General features: G+C 32.3%; 1 protein-coding gene across 5 annotated transcripts in view; it reads right to left on the reverse strand.

Moving 5' to 3' along the window:
* NCKAP5 (NCK associated protein 5) overlaps positions 1 to 23,422 on the reverse strand; it is a 939,808-nt gene that overhangs the window by 458,323 nt on the left and 458,063 nt on the right. For all 5 annotated transcript variants that reach the window (XM_074301873.1, XM_074301870.1, XM_074301872.1 and 2 more), the window contains one exon: positions 18,355 to 18,488. In XM_074301873.1, the coding sequence (XP_074157974.1) occupies positions 18,355 to 18,488 (134 nt within the window). The remainder of the gene's footprint in view (positions 1 to 18,354; positions 18,489 to 23,422) is intronic.

Genomic DNA, 23,422 nt, shown 5'->3' on the forward strand with positions numbered 1-23,422 from the left:
AAGAAATAACATAGCTCAAGAAATATAATAAAGAGTAGTAGTATTTATTATTTAAGTAAATAAAGATATTTTGCAGATAAAGCTACAACATTTCACTGTTGTACATGCTATGAACGTGTTTTTTGCATATACTACTATTTTCTCTGGAATTTGACTAATGTCCCACAAGCAGATGATATGCATATGATACACTAAGCAAGTATCCACTGATATTTCAGTTTCACTACAGCCTATAGTCCCCCCATTTTGATGTCCAAAGTAGTGCAAGTTTTAAATTATATTTTCCGTAAGGTCTGGTTTTGAAGGTATAATGTATTTAGTATAGTATATATGGTGAATCTTTCTTGCAATGAAACAAAAATTGGAAGGCATGTTAACAGGCCCTGTTCACTTCTCCTTCAGGATTAATCTTGATTTCCATTTCAATTTTTCCATTAATTGAACAGAAGCTTTCATTCTCTACTTTTTCACTGTTGTATTGAAAATGATCAAACTGAGCATCATCATTGGGTAGCTGCACACTGGCTATCACAAGCTGATACTTTTCATGTAATGTGTATAGTCAGGGCAAGTCTATGAATGCTGACACCTTTCCATTCAGGTCTATTTACATCTGGAAGCCACTGTATAGTCAGGCTGGGCCACTATAGAGCATATTTCATCACTAAGCCTTGGAGAAGTGGAATTTTTTTTTCCTATTTGTATACTCTTTATTTATTATACATTCTTCCACAACATCACCAAAGACTCCTTCCTATCTGATGGCCACGATGGGCAGAGAAGCTGATAGAAGGAATGCGGTACAGAAGGTCTGGGGACTCCCTGAGTCATAAGATTGTTAAAGGGAAAGGATGACATGAAGTTTCAGTGAAATATATATACAAGGACAAGTGGAAAAAAGTAGAAAGTCAACCCATTATTAGAATTGAAAGAAAAATATTGTATTAGATAGCAGGAGTTCATTATTTACTTTTGTAGACAGCAAAGTACTTGGCAATTTTTTTTTTTAATTCCTGAAAATACTTCTGTGTCTTATGGTGGATTTAATATTTTCCTCTATTTTGTCATCACTTACCCAGACTGCCAATAATGATTCTCCTCTTCTCATAAAGATGAAAATATTTAACACCAGAGCAGTAAAGTAAGGTTTTTAGTGATATGTGTTGAGTTGCCAATGTTGCTAAGAATTCAGCACCTTTGAATTTCTTCTTTGCTGATTTTGATCTTTCTTCAAATAGTCCATTTTTCCTTACACAAACATTGCTCAAAAAACATAGTATTTTTATTTTATTAAAAATGGAAAACATTAGCTATTGACAGGCTTATAGATATTTTTATGCCAATATTTCTGGCAATCAGGAAAATGATTTATTTTATAGAATCTTTTTCAGAGTAGACAAGACATATAATCAAATATCTTATTAAATATGATAAAATTCTTCTTCTTTTTAACATATGAAAAGCTGTAGCCTGTGGTCACATATCTACTTAGCGGATCACAAGCTTGCATTTATGCACCTAGTATGTGCCAGTCACTGGGCTAAGCACTTTACCAATAGCTCATTAGATCCTCATAATATCTTTGACATATTAGTACTATATATACCCTCCTCTTTACATTAGAGGAAATGGACGCAAAGAAGTTAAATGACTTGTTCAGGTCCACATAGTAAGTACCAGCTCTAACTCCAGGCCCAATGCAATTAATCACTTTGCAACCTAAATGCCTCAAACTCTAAATGGAGAATTCATTCAAATTTGTTTTTTAAAGTACTGCAATGCTAAATAAACATTTTTAAAGGAAGAAATTAATTTCTTTATAAAAGACATATGAAAACATCCAAATCATTTTTAAAAATAGAGAAATTCAAATTAATGCAACACTGAGATTTTACCTCATATCTATCAGATTCACAAAGATACAAAAAATGGAAGTGACAATGGTTGGAAGATCTGCCAGAAATTATAAATATTAATACCCTTTTGGTGGATATGGGAACCAGTTCAGATATTATGGAATACAGTTTAGAACTGTGGCCTAAAAGTTGCTAAACTACATTTACTCTTTGAGCCAAGGACATAATTTACTACACCTATTCACTAAAGAGATCAAAGAAAAGGAAAATGACTTACATGTGAAATATTATTTTCAAAATAGCAAAAAAGAGATGATTTTGGAAAGACTTAAAAAAACTTGTAAAAAATCTTGCAAAATAAAGTGACTCTAACCAGAAAAATAATTCATATACTCATATGACCAAGTTAAAACAAAAAAAATTTGAAAGATTCAAAGACTTGAGCAATGCAGTGACTAACTGACTCCAATTAGAAAGGCCCAATGATGAAGCATTTGACCAGGTGATGACCTCATAGAGGTGAGAGATTCACGCTACAGAATGTAATGGCAGTGTTGGACAAAATCATTATGAGAATTTGTTTTGCTCAACTAAGAATTTTTTTAATGATTTATTTTCAACTGGGGTGAGAGAATGGAGAAAGAAGGAAAAATAAATATCTATTAACTGAAAATAAGTAGCTAGGAAGTACAATGGATAGAGTGCCAGACCTGAAGTTAGGAAGACTCTGCTTCATGAGTTCAAATTTAGACTGAGGCACTTACTAAATATGTGATCCTGGACAAATCACTAACCCTGTTTACCTCAGTTTCTTAACTGTACAATGGTTTAGAGAAGGAAATGGCAAACCACTCCTCTTTGAAAAGAAAACCCCAAATATTGTCAATAAGTCAAACACAACTGAAAAATGACTCAACAAAAACAACAAAAGTTCCTGATAAATCAAAACTCAGCACCTTTGTAACTTCAGCAAATCATTAAGTCTTTTGAGGATTCAGTTCCTTCAGATCTAAAATTAGGTCATTGAACTAAGATTCCATATAGTTCTGAATGGTCTATGATTTTAAGGGTGTTTCTATTTCATAGTACATCTTAGACCACGAGGCATTCAATATAGGTCCTATGTGTCAAACATGGATCCAACTTACTTTAGGTCTATTCCTCCTCAATCTTTTTAGTTTGAAAATACTTCTATATAATTAGATTACATATATGACCTGTTTGACTTATAGGATCTATAAAACTTCTCAATATTTGGTTAAATTCTAAGCCATGCTTAGAACTACTTGATTTTGTGAAAGTGACAAACAGCTTGATATGTTACAAAGAGTACTATATTGAAATTAGAAGAAACTTAAATTTAAATCTTGGTTCCAACTTACTAATTCTATGACCAGAAATAAACTATTGAAAGTGCTGTTTTGTTATCTATAAAAGAAAAGACAACAACAAAGTTTTATGTAATTTTAGAGTTTACACAGTACTTTACATACATAGTCCACATTTCCGTAAGGACTAATTAAGACAAAGAATATGAATCCTTGGAAGACAGTGAGGCACTATATAAATGAAAATTATTTTATCATTTTCTAAAACTGCTGAAATCCAAGTTAAGATCCACCATGAAGTATTTTAAGACTGAACACTCTCTCCAATTCCCAAAGCACTATTAAATATTCGTTTTCACATTGACTTGACAAATATCAATGCCTAGTATTGGGCACTTATCACAGGGCACTTATATGAATAAAATAGATTAAAGAGTTTTATAACACCTTCTGGAATACCTATCTGGTGTCCTACTTCAACACTGTTATCAACAAATTCAGTCAGGCCTGGCTACATAATGTTTTTCTAATCATGCATCCTACTGCTGGGGGCAAAAAATGTATATTTCTTGACTAGATACATAGGAGTCAAAAAATTATAGGAAAGTTTTGATATTAGATTAGATTACAGCCATAAAATTATAGGTTCAGAGTTAGAAGTCCCCTTATTCATTAGTTTAAACTCCCCTATCCACAAAGGTTTCAGGCTTGTGCCATAGTCAGTTCCAGTCATTCTGGAAACCCTATTGTTAAATTTTCTATGTAACCATTTGCTCCTCAATTCCTGTCCTCAAAGATGACTTTTTAAGAAGTGAAAATGATAGATTCAGAGATAATTAACACAAGTTTTTAATACTAACTAACCTGTAGGGAAAGGACACTGGCAAATGGAAAGACCCACAATTTCTTTCTGTTTGGATTGGAAATTGAACTGGGTTTAAAGGGAAGCAGAATTGAGAAGGGGTATATTTGAGGTATGGGGAATTTCCTGAATATAGTTATGGAGTTAGGAAATGGATTGTGGCATGAGCAATACCAAACAGATCAATTTGTTTAGAACAGAGAAAAAAAGAAAGAAAGACTAATGTATTTATAAGCCTAAATAGGAGGCTAGAACTAGATTGTAGAAGTCCTCAAAAGCTAAATAAAGGATTTTGTATTTATCCTATAGAAGAGGGAGAGAAATAAAGAAAGATAAGCAGGCACAGAGACAAAGAGAGATTGGTTAGATGAGTGGGGTGGTGGAGAAAGGAGGTAATTAAATCAAATTTATGCTTTAGGGATGTAAATCTAATCTCTTGGTAGAGAATGGATTGGGTGGAGAAAGAGACAATTAAGAGGAGGTGATGAGGGCCTATATTAGGGCAGTGACTGTGTGAATAGAGAAAAAAGACAGATATGAAATATTATACAGGTAGAAATGATAAGATTTGGCAATGATTAGATATGTCAGGAGTCATATTATAGGGTATATATAGTTAATTTCTTTTCTAATATGCAAGGCTCTGCAATATACACAGTTTTTTAAAAAGTTTTATCAGAAACATAAATCACTTTACATAAAATATTCATTTAAGCTAAACGGTCTCTACATTTGTTTAAGCAAATAGTTGCTGAGGACTCATTGCTTTAAAAAAAAAAAAGTTACTAATTTCCCTTTAGTATAGAAAGAAATCATGAGATTTAGAGCTAGAAAGACCTTACAGACTACCTGATCCTACAGATGATGAAACTAAGTCTAAACAAGAGGACAAGAGGCACACAGGCAATACATGTCAATTCCAGAATCAAGCTAAGATTTTCATTACTCTCTGGATTTCAATCCTGTCCCAATATCTTCCACATGTCAAAATAGCTTTCTCACCTTAGAAGTTCACTCTACTCTTGTGGCTTCTTCAGATTGGTCAGTTTCTTTCAGAACCATTTTTTTCTCATGCTATTTGGATTTGACTTATTCATACTAAGGTCATACGATCTTTATTAGTAAATTGTTCTATGAGTGTAAACCTGAAACCAAGATTACTATTCAAATAGTAGACAGAGCTCTTTAGTATGGAGCACTGAACTTAAAGACTATCAATAGCATAATAAACATTTATTAACATGCTAAGTACTCTAAGGTGTCTGAAATCAAGCTTCAACAAGGAGTAAAATGGTGCCTCACCTTATTTCCATAGAAAATTTCAAGTGGAGAATTGATCTACAAACAAGCTCAAGTAAAGAGGGTTAGAAAGATACAACACTAGGTATGTTTTCTATTTTTCCCTGAAGCAGATTCATAGAAAAGGAGGTAAGTTAATTTTACAGCTTACAAAGGACAATAGGTCCCTTCTTCAAGTTTTTGCTTCAAGGATCAAAAGAACTCCAATACCTGGAGTCTGGGTTAGAATCCCTCCTACAAGACATTAGTTAAGTGACTATGCGCAATATACTTTGAGCTTGTTTCCTCATTAGTAAGGACAGGATAATAATACTTGTATTCAGTTAATCAATTAAAAAGCATTTATAATAACCTCCTATGTGCCAGTTACTGCACTAACAACTGTGCAAGACTCAGAGGTGTATATAAATTTCAACTATGATTATTATTAAACTTTCAGAATTAAATAGGTCTGTCATTTAGAATATAGATTTTTATCTTTAATTTATCTTGACTCTATCAGACTACAGATTAACAATAATAAGAGATTTGAACATCTTAACAATAAATTCGTTTTCTGATATAATGAGGAAATCTCTCTGGTCTTTTCCCTCACTAAATAGGGCTACCTAAAAAAAAAAAAAAAAATCAGAGTCTGTAAAATCTTTGAGTAGTTCAAATCAAAACTATTAGCCTAACCGATAGTTTATTGCCTGATAACATTTCATGTGCTTTTGGCAATCGTTTGTGAGAAAGATACTATAGAAATTATATTATATATATTATTGTTCCACCAGGGATTCTTTTGACAATACTGTGAATTGCTAGCAAAATGGGAATCAATTTTCAAAGTGCTTCTGACACCAAAAGAAATGGCTAGGCTTCAAGAAAAAGTTTAAAAGAAAAACTAACTCATTTAATTTAGATATTCATAATAACAAGAGTTTAAAAAGCAGGGCATTTTTCCTCTTTCCATGATACTACGGAATGATGAAAGCCAGATTGAAGCAAAGTAAGTTATATATGAACTTGCCTCTTGAAGATGGATTAGAGTGAAATCAATATTGTCATTTTGTGTTTCTTTTTCCCTGTCAAACTTAGGTTCCACCAAGGCTAGTGAGAAATTGACTCATAAGGAAGAGTAAAAGTGTCTAGGTGGAAAGATTATTAAAAATGTTAACCTCTTAGGCTCTGACTGAAGTACAAAAGGCAGTCAAGTCCTGTGTGTTTTCTGATAGATCTAATCAATGTAACAATAAAACTGGATATACGAGAAACTTCCCATTCAGTTCAGGATAATTTCATGTGTTTATCTATAGAGATTGACAAATTGTATCATTCAAAAATCTCCATTACCCACTGGAAAAAGATAAAACCCAAAGTTATGGATGTAACCTACCATTTGGATCTTACTCTGTTCTCTGGCACTAAGACTCGGGGTTCACATAAGCTTGGATTCAATCCTGGGGGGTGATCTCTCATGGTAATTATCCCTTTTCCTTCCATGAATTACTTTCATGGGCTGAATGGCCATATAGATGTCTGTGATACATTTTTCTAGGACTTTTTCACTGACTCTTTTATGGCCATATTTAGCCATATTTAGATGAAAAGTGTCTCATCTTGGCTTGTATTTAGAAAAGGAAAGCAAAAGACAAAAAATAATACAGAAATTTAAACCAAAGAAGTCCCTTTTCAGTCCTTCTTGGAAACACATGCAGCTCTCTATGCCCTTCTGATGTATATCACTATTAATTCCCCCATTTCCAAATCAAAAGTCTGCTTTAGGCCTCTAAAGATATTGCAAGATGACAATAGAAGAAAAAAAAATATGGAAGACAAGAACAAAGGCAGAGAGTGAAAGGGGGATAGCATAATATAGAGAAAGAAAGAGAGGAGAAAAAGAAAAGTGAGAGGTAGAAAGGAATTTGGGGGGCATAATGAGATAGTAGGAACACAAATGTGATTGATGTCAAAAGTCTCCTTGACAGACTAGAGTGAAGTGGCTTCCCTGACAAAGGTCTGATTCCCTGAGTGTGAATCTTAGACACAATTGGAAAAACTTGTATTCTGCAAGCAGGGCTTCATAGATTTACTGTTCTCCATGAAAAGGTACTCTTTGGTATCACCACAGTGTCACATCCTATATCATAAAGTTAATTGTAGAAGTTACCAGACTGATCAGGAACTCCTCATCAATTAATCAACAAGTATTTATTAGGTATATATTGTCATACCCTAGGCATATAAAAACACAAACAAAATACTGCCTTCCCAAAGGAATTTACTTTCTAATGGAAGAATATATATTTGTGAGAAAAATCATGACTAATCTAGTGTCTCTGAATGAAATCAACACCTAGAACAGTGCCTAGTTCATAATGGCAATGAATTAAATTGCCATTATGAACTAGGCATTTATTAACTTGAAGGTATTAAACTTGATACACAATCTGTCTGATGTATTCCAGAAAATTGATTAAGATGACTGAAAAGTTACTCACTAATGTGTCTTAGCACTGATTTTCTAATAAGACTATATATGTTAGGTGCTGACAGTAGAAATAGTCTCTGTAGAGACAGTTTGACCTTTAAAAATTCTGCAGAATCAGGATGATTCTTGCCGTATTCCCTATTAATCTGGGATGGATATTATTTATGTCTTTTATTTATTTTTGTGCAATAAAAGTTTTCTCAAATATTATCCATTATATTGACATAATTTAGATTTTGATGTGGAAGAATAGTTTTAAGAAATTTTTCTGATGTCATTCTGATAGTTTATTTGATGAACACTTAATTGAAACAAAACTTTTAAATGTTCAAGGAGATTATCAAATATGTTATTACATGATGACAACTCTAAAATTATTTAAACTATTGGTACATTGAACAGAACACTGAAATAGTCATCTTATGACCAGGTCCCAACTATTAATTCCTTGCCTTCTTATTTTATATGTTTAATGAGTAACTAAAATTCTCTCAGCTTCCACATCCTTATCAATAAAATGGAAATAATAGTTCCTTCCCAATATATTCAGTAAGATATTGTGAGGAGCAATTCAAATGTAAATGTGTATCATAAACTGTTAAGTGCTTATGCTAATTTATGTTATCAATATCTCAATGGCTATTTTTATGATTGTTATCAAGAATAACATTTTAAATAAATAATATTAAAATATCTATGAATTCAGGACACATAGAATGACAAAGTGAGAAGTTGGAAGTAGAAAAACCTATATTTAAGTCCTTTTTCTGACACATATTAGTTATAAGCTTCTTAAAGAAAGAGGTTGTTTGATCTTTATTTTTATATTCTCATTCACTAAGAAAATACCTAGAAAGTGAAAAGCCCTTACTAAGTTTAAATGAATGAATTGTTTATGCATGAACCTGGGCAAGTGATTTGACCTAATGGTGCCCCCAGGGAATTTTGTAATACCTTAAGTAACAGTTGACTTACAAACAGGAATAGTGGAATGAGTTTTCATACTGGGGATTCCCTACATTGATGAATTCAGTTCTGCTTCAAGTATACTCTACCCTTTTCCCAAAATGAATTAAGAATTCAAAAACCAAACTCATATTTAACTTAGAAGGAATTTATACTTCTATATTTATGTTAATCACAGAAGCAATGCTCATTATTTCATCCATTGCAAATGACAGGTGAAACCTTTAGTCTAGAAAAGATAATGCAATTTAATGAAAATTATAACACATTTCTTTCTTCAGATCCTAATTGCTAAAGTGTGGTTATTCTTTCCATCAAGTATCCTTATCAAGCTGAAGCAGTTTGTCAGCAACACATGAAAACATATATAAACAAAAACATCTTAACTAAATTGTTTTTCACTATTGAAATAAAGGGTTTCAAAGACTGCTTACTTTCAGCATTTACAGAGATCTATTCTAAAGGAACACAATTTATTAAATGCATTGACAATGGATTAAAGTAATAATCAAAATAACAACCTACTGCATGGATTACTGCTCTTAGATGTATTCCTTACACATTCATAAACAGACTGATAGAAACACTATCTAAGAGTTATAAAATACTCTCTGAGAATGAACTTTTCCCAGTGAGTATTCTTTGAAATATACCAAGCCTCCATTTACAGTACTTAAGGAGGGAATCTTCCAAAGAGTACTTTCAATAGATAATATATCTTTTATGGTGAAAACTACCTCAAAGATTCAAAGAGGAAGAGATCAAGGCTCCTCTCTTTCTCAGCTACAGCAGGGAAAGCTTAGCTTTTCTGAAAGGTATATTAAAAGACACTCCTAAGATGTTAATTCCACAGTCTCCTACGGAATTCCATCACTATGTATAACAATAACAATTCCCACTATTAGGAAATCTTTTAAATTTCCTAATAAACAAACACATATAAGCAAATTTCTTTGTGTTGCTGATCAAAACCATGCTTCAGAAAGAGAGAGAGAGAGAGAGAGAGAGAGAGAGAGAGAGAGAGAGAGAGAGAGAGAGAGAGAGAAAGAGAGAGAGAGAATTGTTGATTAATTCACAAGAGATTTATTGAGTGCCTACTATATACAAAGTATTGTGCTAAGTAGTATGGTACTTATAAAGTCATATATTTTCCTGCCTATTGGTTCATTATCAGCCTATGATAATCTTAATAAAAACATCATTAACAATGATTTTTTTTTCTCTGTGGCATGTATTATTTTCATGCTTTGCATATTCTGATTCTTCAGACTGAGGGAAAAAAACACAAGAAAAAGGAAAAAATGTGTTTTATTTTTAATAAGATAAAATAAAATCAACTTCCTGTATATTTGTCAACCAATTTAGTCAACCAAAGAGAGCCATTACTATGAATGATGTCCTCTGGTTGGATTGTTATTGGAAACCTAGACGCAGTTCTAAATCACTATCATCATCATTAATGAGTATTTATTGGATACTCACAAGTTGCTAAGCACTGTACAGTTTTGCAGAGCCATCAAGTGTGTGGGGGTATAGGCTGTTTATGAGTCTATTCCAGCACAACTCACTTTGACCATTCAGCAGTCTTATAGCTTGTGATAAACATTTCACACGCAAAAAAATTCAATTTATGATCCTCAGCAAAAGATATGAAGTATAGATAAGTATAGGGTCAGTGAGTTGAGTCCAAGTCCATACCCTCTGTCTCTCTTAACTACAGAAACTGGATAACATGACTTCAATTCTTAATAATTTAGTTGTCTCACTGAAAAGACTAGTGAGTAATTAATTTTATATTAGTTCTCATAGGAATATTTTGTTAATTGGTTAACTACATAATAGTTTCACTGAAACAACATGACTATACTTTCAAAAGTATTTTTATCTCATGTTTTGAATACAAAAGCCAAAAAGAGTATCTTACCTTTCATGGAAAATGATGGTACAATTGAAAAGGCACATGATCCTCAGTAAGGAAAGGGCAGAATAGCATTGTGCATAGAAGACAGATCTTTTAGTCAAAAAGACATGTGTTCATGTTTTGTCCAACATATACTACCTACCTATTATAACAATTTCTCAGTAACCCCAGACAACTCTGCATAACAATAAATTATAGATAAATTGATAGTTTGTATTATCAAAAGGAGGAAATGCCAGGTTTGTCCAAACTGATGAGATCACATCACTAAATCACATAATTCACCAGGGTTAATAAAAAATTATGATAAAAGCAGTTACACATAGTAGAGAGAGTGCTAGATTTAGAATCAAGAAAGTTTTATAGATGAATGATCCCAGGTAGATAACCTAACCTTTATGTACCTCAGGCAACTCCTTTAGAGTTCCTAAACTTAGATTTCCATACACTGACAACTTATAGATCTTTTAAGTTTGTGCATAATAATGTTTGGATGTTTACATCCATACGTACAATAGTCCGCTATCAAATATATGTATGTACATATTAATTGTAGAATCTGAAAATGAACCATAGTAGATTATACAGGATGGTGGTGGAAGTGAAATCCTGTCCAAATGCCTTTGTTTGAATCTGGACCTTGCTTTGTACTTTCTCTGGGATTTAGGTGGTGTACTTCTAGTTCCTCATCTCTAAAAAGCAAGAGATGTCTATGATGTTGTTAAATAAATATTTATTATTAAAAAGATATATGCACAAGAGATTCAATTTTATCTGTGACTGCAACAACAGCAACAACAAACACCAATCTTGTTCTTTGTATTTAGAAATGTTTATGGAAAATTCACATTTGTTGATATTTGTAAAGTACAGCATTAAAAGAAAATAAATTAAAATGAACTAATTTTAAAGGAAGGGGAATGAAGTAGATTATTTCTAAAGGTATCCCAGATCTAAATCAATGATGATAAAGGGTTTCCAAATTAAAACGCATAGCATCTAGAACAAAAATTGCTCTTATATTCAAAACCTAACTTTATTACTAAGGCATAGATTGGGGATAATTACTAAAAGATGAATAATGAATAACTAACAATATATATATATATATATATATATTTAGTTGATCAATTAGTTACATGGAAGAGAATATATTTATTAACAAACAATTCAAAAATAATCCCTGCCAACACCATTTAATGAAACAAAAACCAACAAGACTTAAAAATCATTAAGTCATAACATCCTATTTGTTCTCTATCTCTTCCCCTATGAATTCAGGTGAGCCAAATTTGGAGCAAAGTTAGTAATAGAGAAACATATATGATTATAATTATATCTGGAGGTTTTAAAGTTCCTTTTGATTGTCAGACTTCCTTGAATATATTTTGGTTGTTCACAACAAAAATCTGGTTTGTGTCTAACAATCTTTCAAACCCACTGTTTCCATGTTTTCAGTCACCAAAATAAAATACAGTCAAAAATTCACCAAAAACATGGGTGTCACAGCATGGATGACATAGATAGCATTATGAGAAGGCTCCCAAGTACTTTTTTTTCTTCAATTATGGAACAATAGCTCTTGGAGCAAAAAGGAAAGTTAAAACACATTCCATCTAGTATATAAATTTTATATATTAGGCTATTGAGACCTAAAGGGATTAAGGGATTTATCTGAGGTAACACATCTTTGGCTCTCATGTCCTATTCAAGTTTATTTTGGAACAATTTTGATATCAAAAGGAAACAACATGATAGAGCACATAGAGCTCTGGATCTGGAGTCAGGAAAAACTGAATCCAAATTATAGCCTCAGAGATTTCCAGGCAACATGATCCAGGCAAGTCATTTAATGTATATTTGCTTTGGATTCCTGGTCTGTAATATGGCGATAACATTAACATCTACTTCTCAGAGTTGTTTTGAGGATAAAATAAGATACTATTTGTCAATAACTTTGCAAGCTTTAAAGCATATAAATACAATGATTATTATAAACACCCTTCTTGTGCTGATTAACATGAGGCATATGCTTAGGTATTACCTTAATGAATTAATTATTTCTTCAAATAAGATAATGAAATATAAATTGCTTTGCAAACTGTAAAAGCATTATGTGTATTTCATTTCGTATTAGTAGTAACTACCTAATCTTAACTTTTTTTTTTTTTTTTTTTTTTTTTAGTTCAACAAGAAACACAGATTATTACACACTGCTGCAAATGAATAAATTGGGAAGTGGAGATGCCAAAGAATTTGTTCTTAGCATGTCAGTGGCTGACCTGGGAACATCAAATATATCTCCTCTTTCTCTGCTTCTCAAGCTAATTGGCTTTCATCCTCTCCTCTTCCCACTGCAATATATAAATTAGGGGTCTAAGCTCTGGTGTGCTAAGAAAAATACTTATGACAATGAAGCATAGGCTCAGTTACATTAATTTGGCAAGAAAAGTTGCCATTAAAAAATCTTCTCTTCCATCTGCTGCATTTTAAAAACAATTTATCATAAAACCAACCTCACTCTGTCATTTTAAAGTTCTGGGAGATTTACACAGACATAGAGATGAGAGGTCTCAGTTTATAAGGCACCTCAGCCAGAAATATTGCTGACACTGTAAAAACTGAATTCCAAATCAATATGAAATTGCCCTCCAAATGCATTGAGAGGAATGGTACACTCAGAATATGAGACTTCCCATATAGGTGAAAGTTGGTGAACATTTTGAGATATGAATAAAGTAGAAGAACAATACAATCATTGACTGTCCAAAGGACAATCGACTCCATTTCCCATCTTGTCGTATTTTATACTCATAAAGACATAGAAAAAAATGTCATTTTAACAAGACACATAGAAGGAAAGGAAGGGAAATGTATGTGGGTAGAACATATAAGAGCAGATTAGCTTTTTTTAGCTTATACATATACACATATAGGCACCTTCCCTATGTCCCAAACACAGGAAAAGATTCTGATATCATGTGCCTACAGCTTCAAAACAGCAGCAGAAAATATGCCCTCTGTTTCCATAAAATCTTCCTGAGTCGGTAACGGAAGCAGCAACCAGTGAGTGAGTTCAGCAGTAAAAAATCATCTCCTTTTAAGTCTCCTTGAGGCTCAGCATACAGCAGACTACACTTAGCCATAGCAATCAACTGTTATATGAAAAATCCTTGTAAGCAAAGAAATAGCTGCAAGGCAGTGGATAACATCACAAAGAGAAGTTTGGAGATCTGCTTATGTGGGAAGCAAAAGTTTGAACTCCATTCAACTAATTAACATCTGAGGTCAATTAGTAACCACAAAGAAACTTTGCATACTTGTTTTGCACTGAATGCTTGTGTATAGAAATAAATCACCTTTAATATATCTAGGCAGCATATATTGATCACTGATGTGATTTTTTTCTATGTATTTTTTTTAATACCATAGAATTTTTTGGTTGGCTCTGATTTATTTCTAATATACTACTGGACACACTGATGATGGACATAAATATATCAATTAATCAATTAAGAATATATCAAGCTACATTTATTTGTCAGGCACCATGCTAGACAATAAGGAAAGAAAATTTAAAATGAAATTGTTCCTGTGCTCAAGGAGATTATACATTAGAATGGAGGTGACACATACACATATGAGAGTATAAGTAGCCAAGGAAAGGGATAAGAAGTGGAACTTTTACTTATGTATTGTCCCCCTATCAGTATAGAACTGCACATACCTATATTATTGAAGGAGTAAGTGATTTAGCTAAGATAACACAGTAAGTACATTAGAGGTATGATCTGAAACCAGGGTTTGTTGATCTTGAGCACAGCTCTCTAATAAATAAGGCAGTTACTGTCTTTCTAGTATATTTTGAATGTACACAAAACATGGAAGTTTTCTGAAGAGGGTGATTGGGATGAAGGAAACTTTCATATAGAACTTGGCACTTGAGTTGTAACTTTGAATAAGGCAAGGAATTCTAAGAAGCAGAGAAGGGTTGTTATTATCATCAACCATGAAGATTACAATGACAGGCAGAAGAATTAGGATGACACAATCTTCCAGTCAGCATAACATAGCTTTGAGTTTCAAACCTGATACATATTGATTGTATGAACTTAAACAAGTCAACTTAATGTAGGCAGCTCTCAATGACTCTAACTTGTAGAGCAATTGCAGATTTGCACTGATAGATGGTTTCCTCATAAAAGAACTATTTTTACCAATGAAATATAAGGATGTCGTTAATACATACATATTTGCACAAATATATATGACATATATATGTGTGTGTGTGTGTGTGTGTATGTATGTATGTATTATATACACAAGGTATGCATTTAATTTTATAAAACAATATTCTATGATTCATCCCACCTGGATTTTTTATGATTCTTCTTGGTTCTAAAACATCTATAGATTTATGTGGTATTAAGTTTATATTAAATTATTTCTTTTATTGGTATATAAATATCTTTGTAGAACAATAAACCATTTGGGGATCAAGGATGCCCATCTTAAGGTTACTAGAAAAAATAATGAATGACAAGATGAATCAAAACAGAAAAGGTCTTTAAAAGTGAGCTTGATCTATATAAATCCATAGTCAAAGTTCAATATTCATTTGAGCTGTGTTCTCTCCCCACTCTGGATTCTCATTACCTTGAGGGAAGTACTCATGTGACTTCTATAGGTGACATACTTCCCATCCCATCTACAAAGTACTTAGGTTGGTCCCCAGTTTTTTTTTTGTTTTTTTTTTTTCAGATAATAAATTTTTTACTCAATAATTATTTGGGCACATTCACCAACTGGAGAGGTTCCAAGGCATTTTGTGGTTTGGGAGTCTCACTTCTATTAAATATCTCAGTGTGAATATAACTTCATCAAAAGAGTCCCATTGTGGTATGACAAAAATACAAATGTATGTTTCTGCTAAAAGTTTTCAATGGGATGGAAATTAGAACCATAAATGCAAATCAAGTTTATAAATTATCTGCATATCTATGTTATTTGTCTTCCTCTTTTCTAGTAGTATAAAGAGGACAATGAGGTGGCACAGTGGATAAAGCTTCAATTCAAAAATCAGAAGGATCTGAATTCAAGTCTAACCTCAGAAACTTATTAACTACATGACCCTGGACAAGTCACTTAACCACTTCGGTCTCTTTGCCAAGAAAACCCTTAATAGAGTCCCAAAGAGTCACAAAATTAGACATTATTAATTGACTAATCAACAAAAAATTTATTTATAGGGATTCATATAACAGAAGACTTAAATGTTTGAAACTGCAGTCACTATATTCCATTACCCCAAATCTTTTTTCGTTATCTACTCAGTCCTCTGTTGAACAGGCATTGAAAACACTGCTATAATAACTATTACATATGCACCAAAAATATCAGAATGATAAATTTCTTTGTTTGAACCTTTTTATATCAATAAAGTGTTGTTTATCTTCAGTGATCATTTCAAAGTTGTCTATTTCTGACAGAAATGTACAACTTCATGTTTTGTGATCATGAGCCTTTCATGAAGGCTTTAATTATCATAGAAGAGTTGTTTAAATAAGCTTTACTAGAAATAGTCTAAAAATCTAAAATGAAAATGGGAAAGGGTATCAAAAATGGTTCACTGGATATGCTCAAATTACTGTATAATTATCTAATCTGCTATATAATATTTTTTTAAAAAATCTTTTATTGAATTACTCCAGTTTTCTGAATGTAATTGGCCTTGAACTTTCCACTTTAATGAAACTTTACATAAGAAAAATTACTACATTAAAAAAGTATTTTCAAGAATAGTATGTTCAACTAACAAATCTCTTTTTTTTTTCTTTCTTCTCCTAGGGAAAGCACAGTGTACCTTAAATCTTTGTGGAATTGGAACATGATTTGTAGCAGATGACCCTGTAGCATATAAAAATAATTTACTGTATTATGTGTCTTAGGCCCTATAAATCAATAAAGGAACTATAGAGACATCTCAATTAGATAAGACCTGGCATGATAAGACCTGCCCTTGTCTTGCCCATATTCTCAAAGTGACAACTATTTTGAAGAAATGCTTGGTTTGGAAATGCTCACATTATTTTAAGTTGCTGACATAACATGATGAGTCCCATCAAACTCAGTGAAAAATAAAACATGGCCTTGTATAAATAATGGCCTGGGAGGCTTTAGACACACATTTGTTAAAGTATTGATCTGTGCATTTCTATAATACCTCCCATTACCTTGGATATACCAAATGCTTTGGCAGCATATTAAGTTACTATAGTGAGTACCATGACATAAACTAAACTTTGTAGCCCTGTTAATTACAATTAGCCCTTGAACCAAGCCAACTAGGGTGCAACTTTTTGGCCTAAATGAAACCAAGGCTAAATAGTCTAAACTTGGATACTTGAACTTTTAGCTTCTTCTTAAATTGAATGGAAGGAGCTTCAAACGTTCTGGAGTAATATATCTTATCTTGTTTTATCACCAGTGAAGTATAGCACTGCTCTGTTAATTTATAGTTGTCTTGTAAAATACTCAAAAAAGTTCCTCATACATTATCATTAGAAATACTCCCAAAAGGGAAAATTAAACATGCTATCATTTTCCTGATTTTACAGGTGGTAAAGATGAGACATGTTGTTTTGTCTAAGGCAACACAACAAGAAGTGAATAAAGAAATAAATCCAAATACTTTAAATCACAGGAAAGTTTGTATACTCTTTTTGAGGTAAAGCATGCAAGCAATATTTTGGAGGATAAGGATATAGGATTTTGAATGACAAGTTTGGAGTTCAGATCCTGTTTCTAACATGCATTTTCATATGGCTTCCATATACTCATTATTAAAATGAGTAAATTAGAGGTGTTATGGCATAGTGAGTACAGTTCTCTTCAAGTGACACTTAACCCAAAAGAGTTTAGATAACCTCTAAAGTCCTTTCCATTTCTTTATCCTATGAATACCTTTAGTCTATGATTTTCATATTGTCCTCTCCCAGTGACATATTATTAAAGAAGGCAAGCCTAACATTTTTGATGATAAGAGAATGAAATGTAAAAAATAATTGAATAACCAAAGTTCTTTCAAATTATCCTTTATGAAAAGGCAATTCTCTTTTTTGTTCACTTCTCTCCAGAAATTAGCCTTCCATGCTTTTAAAAATGTAACTTTCCATACAATAGGATCTATTTTTTCCCACCTTGTCAGAAAGCATTAGCAATCTAGACTGTGATATCATGATCAAATTGCTATCTTCATTGATACAATAGCATAAAGTCGTGTAGAACTTGAAGATTATCCAAACAAAAAGCATCAAACGAAGCAAAGTTAATCAGTATCAATGAGGTACCAGGTTCCCATATTTGAGCTATAATTTAAGATCTAGGTCAACAGTAATTGACTGACACCAGAAAAATGTCCCTAAGTAGCCAAAACACAGAAGGGTGGGGAGCAAAAAGATTTGTCCCAGTAAGAAATGACCTCAAATGAAATGAGAGTACATTACAATACATATAGATATAAATGTTTGTAATTAAAATGACCCATTTCATTGAAAATTCATAATGCTCTTCCCCTCTCTCTCATATTGTTCACCTCATAGACCAGACATACTGTGATATAATCTATCCAGATTGTACATGAAATATACCTTGAAAATTGCTGCTGCAGGCCACGCATTTGAACTCTGCTTCGCTCAGACTCCAAAGTCACCTCCCGTAACTGTTTTTCACTTTGAAGTCTTAAGTGTCTCTCTTCCTCCAATTCAAGTATCAGCTTCTCATGCTGGAATGGGCACAAAACAAAGGGCTTAAAGTGAGGAAGAGTTTCTTGAGGCTTATGGTAAGATGAGACATTATATAAATTATTGAACCACAACCATATATCGAATGTATCAATGATTTAAATGACATTTGTAAATGGTTTAGAACTGTGTGACATTTAAATCCTTCTAGAAGTGTATCTAGATGGACAGCTTTAGTTCTCTGGCAGTATCTTATAAAATATGAAAAGAACTCCCACTTAATTTTGCCTATGAAAGATTCATGGAACCGCATGGAAAAAGTATTACAGAGAAGTATTATTCTTATTTATGTGTCATGGTGTGTACCAGAAAGTATTGAACCAAATGTTTGAGAACATGAAGAAGTATCTGATTCAGCAAAAACACTGTCTAGTAAAATATGTAGAGCAAAATTTGCCAGTGATTTCATTATATTGATACATGGATTAGCATGCAAGATTATTGGCAAAAAAATATTGAATATGGTCATGACTTCTTATGCTCATTCAGCAATTCTACTTTTATAAAGGAAAATTATTCATTATTACATATGGACTAGTCAATTCAGCTGGCTAGTCTACAATGCTAATGAAGTATGAGTCCTAGATTAAATCTTTCTAAGGTCCATTAAGGTTAATACAGAGAATATAATGAATTACATAACCACACATTCTGCAAGCAAGCCTAGCTTTCTGTCTCATCCTGCAAAAGAGTTCGAGAAGTTACAGGAGGAATTAGGAAAAGCATTAATGATTCAACTTAAATCTATTCATACAAAAAAAAAAAACCCAAAAAACAAAACAAAACAAAACAAAAAAAAACCCCAGCATACTATTTTTCTACTTTAAATGGTGAATTAGTAATGTCACCTTCCTTTGTGAAGGGCAATGAATTGCTGTAATTTTGAGTTTTAGCAAGTGAAGCAGTCCAGTTTCCCATTATATAGAACACCTAACTATGATGAACTGACATTTGAAATGTTAGAGCGAAAAAAAGGAAAAACAAAGAGATCAGAAAACACACTGAGTTATCTATCATGGGGTAACTCACATCAAGTAGATCCACAGATTTTCAGGATGCAAGGTCAATAGGCAAATTCTTCTCTCTACATCCTGGAAAAATGCTGTCCTAAGAGCTAGTTAAGTAACTAGAATATCTTGATAATAATAAGAACAATGGACTTCGATTAGAAGTTTTATTTCTGATATTGGCTGTGTGACTAGAAAATTTGTTTAATCTATCTATACCTCAGTTTCTTCATGTAAAAGATTGTTGTTGAAAAAAGGCACTTGAAGACTTTAAATCACTACACATCATATTCCAAAAGACTTAGTATAGTTTTAAGCTACCAATTCTCATTATAGTTATTAAACTTGAACTAAAACTAAGACTTTTGCAACACAGTGTATATTGTAATTATTTTCTCAGATGACTCCCTGTTTTTTTAACATGACACTCAGGCTTACCATTTGCTTACCACATTTCTCCTATTTGCATGCCTTCTCTTATCCAAATCCTTCAAGAGTCAGTATAAATATTACTTCTTTCATGAGTCCTCTCATATCATAGCTGGAAGTGATTTTTCTTTCCTCTGTTTTCTACTAACACTTCCTGTTTATAATACTTTTCAATAACACCTGATTTACTGTTCTAAGTATCCTTTTTTTTTTAAGCATATGTCTTATCTTCATGAAGTAGATCACAAGTTTTTGACAACTCATGTTCCACACTTCCCTCTATTACCTAAGTTATTCTGCACAGGACTTTATATATAGTGGAGATTCAAAATATATTTGTGAGTCTGACTTAATTCTGGAGACAATCTTTTTCTAACCCAGACCTCCTATCCATACCCTCATTCTTCAAAGCAGTAGCACCTTCTCACATTCACTACTTTTATAATAAATAGAATTAGTAAGTCACATTTATATCCTGCTTTTTATGAGTTTGGTTTTAATAAAAAGTTTGGAAAAGAGAGTTGTAAGGAAGAAAGAATGGAAATTTTAAGAAAGCAAATGGCTAATGTATGTATTTCAGTTTTCAATAGTGCCCTGTTCTATTCCCATTATTCTAGACAATGAAGTTTTTGGTACACACACAGACATACTCAATGGAATTTGCAAATGAATAATTTTTACTAGCTTTTATATGGCTATACTGGCACAGGTAGCAAAAGACAGATAATCAAACAAGTCAAATACAAATCCTATGAATGATGGAGAATCGAATACCAGAAATAATATTGACATTTCTCTTAATAATAAAAGATAACATATAGATTTATTCACCAAATACAATACAAAAACATTCCCTTCCAAATGGATACAAATTTTAAAATTACTAACATTCTTCCACAGGAAAGTGTTTTCTATTCAATTATTTAATAACAATTCAAAAGACACAAATATTACAAACTACACCAGTGCACAATGAGGATAATAAAACTTGAGACCATGAAGACCAAACACAATTTATTAGAAAGGTTCACTGAACATTTTAGCTTATTTATTGCCATCACTATAGTTGACTGATAATTCATACAATTATCTACTCTTTCTTTCTATGTTCATTTTTTTTTTCAAAATATAAGTCATGACTTAAAACCCCAACTGATATTCTAATTGCTTCACCAAAATAGTACTAGTCAAAAAAAAAAAAAAAAAGAAAAAAAAAAAGAAAAGAAAAAAAGGCATCCAAAATCTGAATAATTGCAATGAGTGATTTGGTTTCTAGGGAACAGATAATAAAGCACATTTCTCCATTCTTAGTAGACAGACTATGGAAATATAATGTTACACATACTGTCAGAAACTGTCAATTTGTTTAAATTCTTTGCTGATATGAAGAATTGAGAGGAATGGCATATCAAGAAATGATTTGTATTAGAAAACAAAAACTATTACCCAATCCGTAATTATTAAGACATTTAATAATGACAAGGGACTTACTATTTAGTATTGTAGAGTCAAAGAAGGCAGAAAAAGGGTCCTCCGCCTAGGAATTTTAATGTCAAAATACATATGGATATATGCATGTAGCAATAATTTTAATGGTGTTTGCAGAAATCATATCATGATATAAAACTTTTCCCTCTATCCTATCTAGAATCTTTTCAAGAGACACAGAGAAAGAGAGTGAGACATAGAGGAATAGAGAGAGATGGGGGAGGGGGAAGAGGGGGGAGAGGAAGAAGAAAAGGGAAAGGGAGAGGGAAAGGGAACAACAAACAAACCAAAAATAACCAACAAGTTTCAGTTGGATCCACGCTCTTAAATCCGTGCTCTTAAAAATTAAAAAAAAAAAAAAATTGTGAAGAGACAGAAAAGATTTTGAAGAAAATCAAGTTCTACCTCTTATTTTGAAAACAAGAAAACTGAGGCCCAGGAAGGTAAAATGATTTTGTTTAAGGTCACAAAAGCTGTACATGGAATAAATCAAATTTGAACTCTACTATTTTGACTCTTGATCTAATGACAATTTTACTATAATGAAAGAATATACCTAAGTCATTAAAAAAAAATCAGATTCTTATATCCCTCAATACTTACAGGATAACAGACTGTCACTCTATAATATTCATGTCAACATGTCTCCTTTTTGCCTTGGGACCCTACCCCAATTTTTGTCTTTCCTTTTCTCTAAGTTAAATCCCTTGTTTTTCTTCGATAATCTATTTCTTATTGTTCATTTTTTAGCAGGAACATAATACATTGTGTGCCCTTCCTTTTCCCACCATTTCACAAAGAGTTCTGCGTGAAAGAAGTGTTGGGGGACTGGAATAAATTCAGTTCATAATAACATATTTATTTTCAGTGATTTTAAAATTAAGAGAGCAAATATCTTATAAGGTTTCATCAAGCCAACATATTATAAAAATTTGTCTTTAACAATTATTGCACATTGGATAAAATATTGTATATTCATACTTTAAAGAAGCAGGCAAATTATTTTAACAGCTTGAATTTCAAAGTACATATTTTAATGCAAGAATAGGCAGACTAATTTAGTCATAAATGTGGCCTATATCACATATATCACAGTATAGGCATTGAAAAGGCCATTATTTTTTATTTTCACAACCATTTTGACTTTATTTTAAATGGATAGCTCTACATACTCTGCACCAAAAGCTAATTGAAAGTCTCCAAAGCATTAATATGCTATTTTGTAATGCAATGGGTATACTGACTTACCTCCAGCCCAGGTTTTAATTGTATTGGATTGTTCTGAAAGAATCAGTGTGAGATAGCATTGGGCAAGCCAATTAAAAAAATGACCAACCAACTTAGTCAGGCATGCAGTGCTTAGTTTCCTCCTTGTAAAAGCTCAGACTCTGTCTCAAGTGCCCATAGATAAAAAGAACTGAACATCTTAATGTTAACAATATTGCATGCCTGTTTTGCAAATATAGTAGATGTGACAGTTAGATTTGTAGCCTGACATTATTTTGATGTGTCTTGTAGCTGATTTTAGAACTTGAGAGATATATGCAAAACTTGAAAAGAGGAATTCCCCAGGTGGTTCTGACACAAAATCACAAAAGTTTCTAAATATTAAGTCAATAAGTAGATATGATTATTTGTTTTGATATTGCCACTATAAATCTCATTGAATAATAATTTATAACAAATAAAATGCAGGAAATGAATGTTTGAGTATTCCAAATGGAAGAAAAAGGCTCTTAAAGACAGTAATAAATAAGCAAGTGTCATGAGGGAAAGGCTACACAAGATTAAAAAACATTTCTATAGACTAGTGCAGAGTACAAACATTTGTGGAGAATAAACTGATTCCCTGAAACAACTATCATATAAGTACATGTAATGGGAATTTTTGAGAAGGTGAACAGATCAATATTATACTCAATTTAGTGTTGTAGAAATAAAACAAACTAGTAGGATCTGATTAGTATTTTAGTATTTTTCCATCTCTGTTC

This window comes from Sminthopsis crassicaudata, chromosome 3 (genome assembly GCF_048593235.1).
Source record: "Sminthopsis crassicaudata isolate SCR6 chromosome 3, ASM4859323v1, whole genome shotgun sequence".
Classification (NCBI taxonomy): domain Eukaryota; kingdom Metazoa; phylum Chordata; class Mammalia; order Dasyuromorphia; family Dasyuridae; genus Sminthopsis; species Sminthopsis crassicaudata.